A 10,872-nucleotide genomic window follows, 5' to 3' on the forward strand; every position below is an offset into this window, starting at 1 on the left:
AAATAAAGGAAAGTCTCAATCTGTTGAAGAACCCAAATAATATCTAAGATTTGTTGTTTCTTTTTTCTTTCCGATAATACAAATAATATCTAAGATCAGTTACAAAACCAAGTTAGAGAGTAACAATTAAAGACCAAAGCCCCCAACCAATAGCTCTGTGAAAATCAATTTAGATCAACCTTTGTATTTGCTCACAGAACTGTCATAAAAATAACAGTTCTAGCGTATTTTTGGTGCAAGATGCTCTTGACCGTTCAGACGCACTTGAGAGATTCTTAAACAATATAACCCTTAACTCGTAGATATACAGAAACCATACTAAACAAGTATTTTAAGAGAGAGTTTCTTTTTTCTTTTTGATAATACAAATAATATCTAAGATCAGTTACAAAACCAAGTTAGAGAGTAACAATTAAAGACCAAAGCCCCCAACCAATAGCACTGTGAAAATCAATGTAGATCAACCTTTGTATTTGCTCACTGAAGTCTGAACTGTCATAAAAAGAACAGTTCTAGCATATTTTTGGTGCAAGATGCTCTTTACCGTTCAGATGCACTTGAGAGATCCTTAAACAATATAACCCTTCACTCGTAGATGTACAGAAACCATACTAAACAAGCATTTTAAGAGAGAGCTGTTCTTTTGTTGTTCCGACTAAGAGCAACCAACAGACAAGTATCAGTATATTTTTAACCCTTCTCCAAATATGCAGATGATTTTTATAATGTATTTAAAAGTACTAACAGTAATGCTATAGTTCTTGAACGGTCTCATTATTTCTTTTTCCGTTACCTTCGTAATAAAATGGAAAATAATCCACTACAAGGCATATGCAGATTCATTCTGGACTTTTTTAGTCATTTTCCCTTCCTCACAATATTCTCTCTCTTTTTGTCACCTGCTCTCTTCCTGCCAACAGTAAACATTCTTAATATTGCCCTTTGTTTGAGTACCCATACCTTATCCATCATTACAGCAATAACTGAAACCTCACTCTGACTCTCAAACTTCAAAAGATCCACTGAATTCCCAAAGATATGCTCATTTTTCCAACATTACATGCTCATTCGTGTTCTTTCCAACAAGGATTAAGTGCGTTACCTTACATTCCGCTGAAATAAACAACTATTCGTGATAGGTTCGGTAAACCTGAACAAAATACTAAAGGTCCTCCTGACTAAGATCAGAGGTTGAATGAAAATTTGATACATCAGATCAAGAGAGTAACACTTACTGGGATCATTAGTTAAGCGGCTGAGTATCCCAAATTCTAATGTCAGTGTCCCTCCACCAGCAGTTGATGTTATCTACGCACCCAAAAATATGGCTTTAGTATAGGCTATAGGGTGATGATGTGTGTGCATATCTCAGGCAAGAAAAGTTGATTAAGTATTAAAAGCAGGTGGAGTATCAGACATCTGTAAAATGTCCATGGCATGCACAACACATCAAATTTGAACATACATGGTCCACCAGACAATAAAACGGAATATTTTCATATATCACTTTTCATGACCTAACGTCAAGTAAATTATGTCTTCTCCTGTCATACTGATTCTCATATCTCATGCAGGTCATCAACCAGGTCAAATCTATTAAAAGAACTGAATAGTAATCCTTAATTCAAAAATAGCAGTCTGTTGGCCATTTGCTCTAGCCCCATTCATGTCTGTTAGATGAGATTAAAAAGGATCATCTCAAGAGAGTCTGGTGTTCTCTTCTTTACTTCTGTTTTTTCTCTTCTGTTTCATTGGAAGGAATAGGGCAGCATGATGCTGCAAAAGATGTTTCCATCTTCAAAGATTGTCAATTAAAACTATGCATAGAACAAAATATCAAATCCACCAGGCTAGAAAAAAAAACACGCATGTTCATGTAGAACCAGGACAGTCACAGATTCATTTTCTTGATAAGTTATAATCTGAAGCAAGATTGAATACAGAATGTCTGCTCCATCTCAACCAGTGCCATACTAGACATATTACCACGGTAGACAGAAATCTTATACAGCACAGCTAAGAGAAAGGAGAATACAAAGAAGATATGCCTTGCTTTCATTTTCATCGACTCCGTGCAACAAATTTACTGATCCAAATGGAATTCCTGCAGAAAAAGTAATTCAGATTATAAGATAGGTAACATCTTGTTACTAGGACAGGAAAGTGTTAGATTCAAATTCACACTTATCATAAAATACTTGTGTGGGTCATAAAATATCCTACAAAACCAAGTACCAGAAAACTCTACTCACAGATCTACTTTGGTGCTGCAACTGGAGTCTGGAGATTGTCAGGATGGTTAAGCCTCATGACAATCCAAATTCAATTACCACAAGATGGACAAGCCTAGGATCTTTATCAAGCACCTCAAGCTATAATATCTAATTAATGGGCATTTTTTTTGCTGACGAGATTGATATGTATTCTTTTCATGACCCGGTTGTAATTGAGAAAGAGGCTTCAAGCTGAATCATTCGAGGCAGACAGTGGTAGTTGAGAGCTACCTAAACTAGTGCTAGCTGGGATGGTACAGAATTGATTCCACATTCCATTATGATAGACCACTGAGGGAGTTGACTCTGAACTCCATTCAGATGGTGATCAACCTTCGGCAATTGCCACTAACACAATGTCGCTACCCTGGAACAGAAGGAAGATTACATGCGGAGCAACCAGATAAAGCTAAAATCAGGTGAAGTCTCTAGAGTCAGAAGGAACATACTCAAGCTGGGAAAGCAACCAGGAGTACACATGGAAGGTTCTGAAGAAAAAACAAGCTTTGTTCCAGAGGATTGAAAGCAGATGGGTGCAAGAAAAAGTGTAAATATCTGCGGTGAAGAGTCAAGGCTGCTCTAAAAAGCATTAGAATTTTGTTTTGATTGTATACTTTATCAAAAATGATTTCTTTTAATTGTAGGGACATTCCTAGAAGGAAGGGGCGGAAAAACAATTTGTGAGAAATAAAGAATAAGGAGAATACTGAGAGAATTTTTTTTTGACAAGGTAAATACTTTTATTAACAATTGACGGAAACCCGGATACAAGTCATATACCAAAGGAGAGAACCTAAATCAAAATATGGTTCTCAACAAATGAGGTCTAATCCTCTAAACAAATAGGAACCTCATAAGTACACCAAAAAAAACTAGAGACAAAACACTACTTCCCATTTTTACAAAATCTTGTTCCACCCTCAAAGGTCCTACTATTCTTCTCTTTCCAAATGACTCACATGATTGCTAATGGGGCAGCGCGCCATGCCCTTGAGCATCTCTTCCCCTTCTATGGGTCCAACTTTGCAAAGCTTCCTTCATCGTACCCGGCATCACCCATTGCATCTCAAACCAATTAAGGGCCACCCTCCATAACAAGCAAGCCACCTTACAATGCAAAAGAAGATGATCTACATTTTTGCCTTGACTCTTACACATAAAGCACAAACATATGTGATCCTCCTCTTTCAAAGATTCTCCGTTGTTAAGATCACACCCATGGCCACTAACCATACAAAAAATCTAACCTTCTCTAGGGATCCAAATGAAATCATGAGGGAAAGAACATTCCTCTCTCACTAGTAACCTCTTATAAAAAGAGAGAACTGTGAATAAACCATCTCCACTCTCCCGCCACCTCAATACATCCGATAAGTTGTTTGGTGAATCGGGCCCATACAACAACTCAATCAAATTGTGGAATTCCATCTCCCAATCCTGTAGGTTCCTTATGAATCTCAAGTCCCAATGGAACACACCCTCATGAGACCTACCAATTTGTTGGACTGCCATCTCTCTTTGGCTTGAAATGCGATATAAATTAGGAAAGGCTTCCTTCAACTCGATCTCCCAGCACCATTTACGCGCCCAAAAACTAATCTTGCTTTCGTGCCCAACCTTAAACGAAATATGTCCACAAAAATCCTCCCACCCCTTCACGATACTCCTCCACAAACCACACCCAAACGGAGTTACAATGTTCCTAGTCCTCTGGCCACCAGCCACCATACCATATTTTTCTGTTACCGCCCCGCTCCAAAAGCGTTCTCTTCCACCCCAAATCTCCAGATCCACCTCCCTAACAGAGCTTTATTGAACACCTTGAGATCCTTTACTCCAAGTCCACCCCATTCTATCGGAGAAATGACAACTCTCCAATTCACAAGATGAATCTTCCTAATGTCTTCCGTTGAGTCCCGAAGAAAGTTACGTTGTAGTCTTTCCAACCTTTCAGTCACTTTGCCCGAAATCTGTAGAAGAGACATGAAGTAAGTAGGAATGCTAGAAAGAGTGCAAATTGATCAGAACTTCTTTACCCCCTTTAGACAAGTACCTCTTTTGCCACCCCGCTAACTGCTTCTCTACTCTCTCAATTCACTGAATTCCACACGGACTACCATTTACCAAAACAGAGAATCTGGCCGTAGAATTGCAGAACTTGATCCAGTTCCTCCATTTCTCTCCAGAGCCCATCTTCAACATCATGAAATCCAAGAACTCCCAATTCACATGATCGTACGTTTTCTCAAGGTCCAACTTACATAAAATACCCGGAACCCCTCTCTTCTTTCTTGAGTCAACCACCTCATTTGCCACCAAAGCAACATCTAGTATCTGTCGTCCTTCCATAAAAGCATTCTGAGAAGAGGACACTGTCTCATCCAAGACCTTCTTTATTCTATTAGAAGGCACCTTAGATAAAATCTTATACTCATGCTTAGACCATATAGAGACAACAATCCATTCAACAAATGCTGAATACTCTAACCCCTCATTGCATGTCTAGAATTGGATATCGGAGCATGAAAACATAAAAGGAGGTCCAATATTGAGAAACACAACAAGTATGGGACGGATTCTGACATCATGTAAAAAATAAAGAAGACAGGAGTATTGACAGAAAGCTTAGCTTAACTATTCCGTCAAGCTATTGGTGTTTAGATAGTAATATTAAGAACGAAATCAAAATTGCACAGTTACAAGAAAAATAATCTCCCTAGTTGATGTACAACTTATTCACAATAATTACACAACATTCTTAACAAGATTGATTCTACCCAACTGATACCGACTATCGCCAAAACTCAATTCCATACCTGTAGGAGTATCAAATGCAGGCAACATTCTCCGTGCCAAGTCTTCAGCCAAGCGAAGCAATTCATCATCATAAGAGGGAATCCTCATGCCCTGCAGTTCTAGAAAGAGCCTGGTTAAAATATTTTGGAGAAAGTAGCTTAGAGTATTCGACTTAGCTAAAGTTAACAACCATAGAAGACACAATCTGTTCTTCAGAAAGTAATACTTTTTAAAATACTCAAGGAAAACATAGATATGAATATGATACCGTGTTATGGTCACTTGCAATGAGATGAGCAGAAATTAAACCTCCAAGGATACGAATTGTAGTCTCAAAGATAGATACTGTTTTATTCTGCAAATACATAGTAAAATTTCTTAAACTCAGAAAAGTAGTGGTACAAGATATTCATCCTCAGAAAGTTGTGACAGAAATGAGAATGGAAAAATAATTTCACAAAGATGCCAGGCAAAAGCTCAATGTCAAACATAAACCTTCAAAATCAGTAACGTATATCGAATGGACAAACTTCTTTTTGCTCTTTATCTTAAGAATTCAAATGCTTGTTAGAAGTATTACATCAACAACAGCAACATACTCAGCATAGACCCACAAGTGGGATCTGGGGAGGGAAGGATGTATGCAAACCTTAACTCTACCTTGGCGAGGTAGAAAAGTTGTTTCCGATAGACCCTCAACTCAAAAGAAGTGTAATAAAGGCAAAATTGAAAGAAACATATAGCAAAATGGCAAAATAAATAGAGCAAAAAGCAGATGAAGCATGAAGCAACAAGTAGTAGTGAAAATTGAATAATAAGATACTATGTGAATACTAACTAATACGACTACATAAGGAGAAGATGAGAAGAGGAGACCGACTCCTAGCCTCTCCCACATAAAAATACGAAAACACTTGGCTGCCTACTCAGTGTTATCAAAGGCGAAAAGCTCAAAAAAGCTCTAGGGTCTGTTGGGATTTTATGCACAAAGCGCAAATAAAGCATGGGCTTTAATGAAAAAAGACGCAAAGGGACAAAAAAATACAAATATACATGTTTAGTCCAAGACTAATAATTATAAACATAAATGACAAATACATGACCAAAGAAATTGAAAAAAAAACTATGATAAAGTGAAATATCAATTGTTTAGTGTCACTTCTTCAGAAAAAGGCTCATTTACAAGGAAAAGTATGCCTTAGAACCTTGATGATGACAAGGAAGCGCAATAAAGTGAAGCGAATCGCTCAACACATTTTTGAGACTCGCTTCAGGGCTTAAGCACGCTTAAAGCATGCCTTTGACTACACTGTGCCTACTATCCTTCTACCCTTATCCTTGACCTACAAACCTTCCTACCTAGGGTCATGTTTTGAGTAAGCTGAAGGTGTATCATATTCTGTCTAATCACCTTCCCCAGTTCTTCTTCGCCATACCTCTACCTCTCTTAAAACCTGCTATAACCAACCTCTTACACCTCCTTACTGGTGCATCAGTACACCTCCTCTTCACGTGTCTGAATCATCTTTACCTCGTTTCCCTCATCTTGTCCGCAACGGAGACCACTCTCACCTTGTCTTGTATAAACTCGTTCCTGATCTTATCTCTCATATGCCCACACATCCATCTAAGCATCATCATCTCCATTACCTTCATTTTTTGGATGTGTACATTCTTGACTGGTCCACACTCTGCTCATATGACAATGTAGGTCTAACCACCACTCCATAGAACTTGCATTTAAGCCTCGGCAACACATTCTTAAAACATAGTACCCCTGACGCGAGCTTCCACTTCACCCACTCCGCTTCAATACGTTGTGCAATATCATTGTCTATCTCTTTGTTTCATTGGATATAGACTAAGATGCTTCAAACTTCCTCTCTTGGGTATGACTGGTGTATCAATCTTCACTTCCACCTCTACTTCATGTGTTACGTTACTGAACTTGCACTCCAGGTACTTCGGTTTAGTCCTGCTTAGCCTAAACACTTTCGATTCTAGGGTTTGACTCCAAACTTTCAACCTATCGTTAACTCCACCACACATCTCATCAATCAATACTATGTCATTTATGAATAACATACACCACAGCACCTCCCTTTGTATATGTCATGCTAATTCATCTACCACTAAGGTCAACTAGGAACAGACTAAGGGTCGATACCTAGTGCCACCCTATCATGATAGGGAAGTGTTCTGATTCATCTCCCACTACTCTTACCATACCTTGGCTCCATCGTTCATGTCCTTAATTGCACAAATGTAGGCCACAAGTGCACATCTAGACTCCAAACACCTCCATAGACTTCCCTAGGAACTTTGTCGTATGCCTTTTTGGGATCAATGAACACCATGTGTAAGTCTATTTTCCTACCCATATACTGCTCCAACAATCTCCTAACAAGGTAAAACCTTTCCAGAAAGGTGTAAAGCATAGCTAAGATGCTCGAACTCAGGTGCGGGTTTCCGATACGGTTTGGATCTAGAGGTTGGATCCTCTATGATCTAAATTTTAAGATTTGGGGATAGGGATCCATATATGGATACGGGTGCGAGAATTCGGCTAAAAATAATTCAAATATCTAAAATTAGAGTATAACCTAAAGTATGAGATATTATACAAAAAACTTGAGAAGAAAATATTGATTAAGAAGAGAATCCTGGAAGGAGATAAAAGGAAAGGGAGTGACAATAAAAATTTATATATACAAGGTATTCCATTTTCTTCAATTTCACCTTAGTTTTTATTTACTCTATCCAGAATTTCTCCCTCGAATTTGGTCAAAGTACCCAAAACCAGTTGACCAGATCGGCTATGGATCCCACATCCATGTCGTGTCAACATGGGTGCGGCACCAAAAGTGAAGAGTCCGAGCAACTTAGAAGTAGAGTATATGAACAATGTTTTTTTCTCGCTCTTATCTAAAAAACTTAGATTCTAGTTAGAAGTATTGGAACTTTCAACTAAACCCTCTTCATGAAGGTACAAAGCAGATTATGACAAGGTGGATAAAGGGTTATTTTTTTATGACAAGAGAAACCCGCAGCCGCTACCTTTTGGGTGCGCACAGGATAAAACCCCAACTCCTATGCAATAGTTCGCAAACCACACAGGAGAGGTAACCCGCACTAGGCAAGCGTGGTACGACAAGGTTGACCCAGAAGGCAAACCCTTGCTTTCGCTAGCAAGGGGTTTTGAGCTTGAGACCTCCAACATGGAAGTCCCAAGCCCAAACCAATGGGCCACCTCGAAGGGTGGTGGATAAAGGGTTGTTTGCTCACCTAATTCACCAGTAAAAACTCTAATGTACCAATAGACTAGAAATTCTTTTTCGGGATAAACTGTAATAAGTATACTAGTCATCAAACATATTTCAGTCACGCAAACAATACCTAATCCTATACTATTTCAAGTAAAGTTCGCTTCTGTCTCTTGTATAAAAATTAATTTTAATTTCCATGCCCATTTAATAGTTACCATTTCTATATATTAGAAAAGCCCAACATTAAATCTGAATAGTGCAAACATGTTAATACTCATAATTAGCAGTTTGCACCTTAGTTTCATGTCGAATTGACACCTCAATTTTGTTTTGAAATATATCAAGATTCACACAACTCATCCTCTTAACTCTTACAGCTCAACAACTCAAATAGATTTCAGATTTTGGTGTATTTAGTTTTCAACTTTATCAAACAAAACCTAAATCTTGGCAAGAGAAGTGCTCAGTGTATTTGAACAATTGTCCCATTTTAATCATTTTTCTAATAGAAGTCTTCCCTAAAACACAGCAAATAAGCACAGATATCAAACATTGAGGCTAGTTTTAAAAGGATAAATTCCAGAATGAGCCATGAGGCATGCAAAAGAGGCTGCTTCTATGTCAACGAGCTGTAAATAGCAAGCAGCAAATTCTAAGCTTACAATATAAAGCTAGCTATCATAAAAATGACTATCCTGTTACAAGAAAAATGACTTGTTTAGTATTCCTAATTTCTTAATAACTTAAATTTACACAAGTCAGTTATTTGCTGAGCTGATAAAAGCTTCAAGCATAGGGAGATCACAACTATAGTTCAACCTCGTCAAACTAATTGACGATTCTTAAATTTGATTTTGTCATACAAGTAAAGCTTATATATTCAACATTAGAAGCATTATGGCCACTAAACAGTACTTGATTACCCATCAATAGACAGGAACGATTATGGTCCTAATTCATATTTGAGACCACCTTTCCATGGCACTCAAGAGGATTTAATGGCGAAAAAGAACTTTCACGAAGTCAGATGACTGTTTCTAAATCCAACTTCAACAAGTTAATGATCTGAAATTCATAAGGCAATGTCTATTAAAGAGCAAAACCAGCCACTCCTAAGTTCATTATGTTTTTATACAAGTTCCATACTCACAATATCAAACCGAAGATTTTTACCAATCCATTCAACTGAAGCAGTAAAGCGCTCTCTGTCACCAAGCAAAGCCAAGGTGTCCAATGAGTCAATCTGTAAAAAAGCACATGATCGGAACATTAACTATATGTTAACCAAGAAAAACTAGTAGTCCAGCAAAAAAGGTGTCTTCTTACCAATGTTAATGCATAGCCACCAAGTGTGTCTTCTCCTCCACAAGATAAAGGCTTTAACTCATCACGTGGAAAAGCATGGTCCATGTATCCATTAAATGCATGGTAGAACATCTCATGCACCTAAAAAGTAACGAAACATCACAATTTTTAAATCACTTTAGAAATTTTGAAACCGGAAGGGGAGGCAAAACAGAAGAAAATGAACAAGATATTATCTGCCCAACTTCCTGTCACTTTTGTTCCCTTAACCACCCTACTTCCAAACTATGATATCAAGCAAGATTAATAGGCAGATATAAGAATGTGAGGCCAGAACGAAAGAGAATTACTTCTTCCCCTTCTACAAAAAGGGTACCAATTGTTCGGATTTCCAAACGAGAAAATAGACTAGTATGTTCGATGTTGGACCCTTAAACTTCAATCACCATGCCACTGTCTATTCCTAGCTCTTAATACTCATTCCTTTCACGTTTCAAATGCTTTGATATCTTCTGTAACAATTCCGCTTCAAAACGGAAGTTTTCTCATTATAAAGAATACATTTTTATTTTAAATTGGCCTCTCCTCCACCCATTGCAATTTTATGAAACATGAGATATTTCTTCTCCGTCATTTCAACTTTAAAAGTACCTATTGAAGAGCTGTCAATCGATTCTCAAAACAAGTAATTTTATGCAGAGATTAATCGTATCAATCGAAGAACACTTTATACAACTACATTTAGAAAGAAAGAAAAGAAGCAATAAATAATTGAACTTGAAGATCAAAGTTTCAAAATTGTTGATCTGCGTGTGAACAATTGATAAGGAGAAGAGAAATAAGGTCACCTCATCTCTAAGCTCTTTGGCTTCTTCAGGAGTGACGCCATCTCCGAGGGATTTGCCTATAAACAAGTCGCAAGTAATTAGCAAAATCAGCAGCAATAACTTCGGAGCTTCCATAGTCTCACACTCATCCTGCTTCTTCTCTCTCTGCGCGTATATATATCCCATGTGAATCCAACTTATCAGCATTTGAGATAAATGCTAAAACGGCCCTCAAACTTAACGAAATTGTATTCTCCTACTCTACTCACCTTCGTTTTCTAGTTTTTCTTTTGGAATATTGAACGGGGGAAAAAGCTTAAAATGTCATAAATTATTTTAAAATGTCATTCTTTTATCTATTGGATAAAAATACTTATTTTTCCATAAAAACTATTTTTAACCTAT

General features: G+C 37.6%; 1 protein-coding gene across 2 annotated transcripts in view; it reads right to left on the reverse strand.

The window, feature by feature from the left end:
- The window catches only part of LOC129899054 (alpha-mannosidase I MNS4), a 33,201-nt gene extending 22,576 nt beyond the window's left edge, over window positions 1–10,625 (reverse strand). For both annotated transcript variants that reach the window (XM_055973831.1, XM_055973830.1), the window contains exons 1-7: window positions 10,489–10,625; window positions 9,662–9,781; window positions 9,486–9,578; window positions 5,338–5,424; window positions 5,090–5,180; window positions 2,049–2,104; window positions 1,236–1,308 (exon numbers count right to left, since the gene is read on the reverse strand). In XM_055973831.1, the coding sequence (XP_055829806.1) occupies window positions 1,236–1,308; window positions 2,049–2,104; window positions 5,090–5,180; window positions 5,338–5,424; window positions 9,486–9,578; window positions 9,662–9,781; window positions 10,489–10,602 (634 nt within the window). In that variant the 5' untranslated portion in view covers window positions 10,603–10,625. The remainder of the gene's footprint in view (window positions 1–1,235; window positions 1,309–2,048; window positions 2,105–5,089; window positions 5,181–5,337; window positions 5,425–9,485; window positions 9,579–9,661; window positions 9,782–10,488) is intronic.
- Window positions 10,626–10,872: the final 247 nt, after the last annotated feature.

The sequence above is a fragment of the Solanum dulcamara genome, chromosome 8 (assembly GCF_947179165.1).
Source record: "Solanum dulcamara chromosome 8, daSolDulc1.2, whole genome shotgun sequence".
NCBI classification, from domain to species: domain Eukaryota; kingdom Viridiplantae; phylum Streptophyta; class Magnoliopsida; order Solanales; family Solanaceae; genus Solanum; species Solanum dulcamara.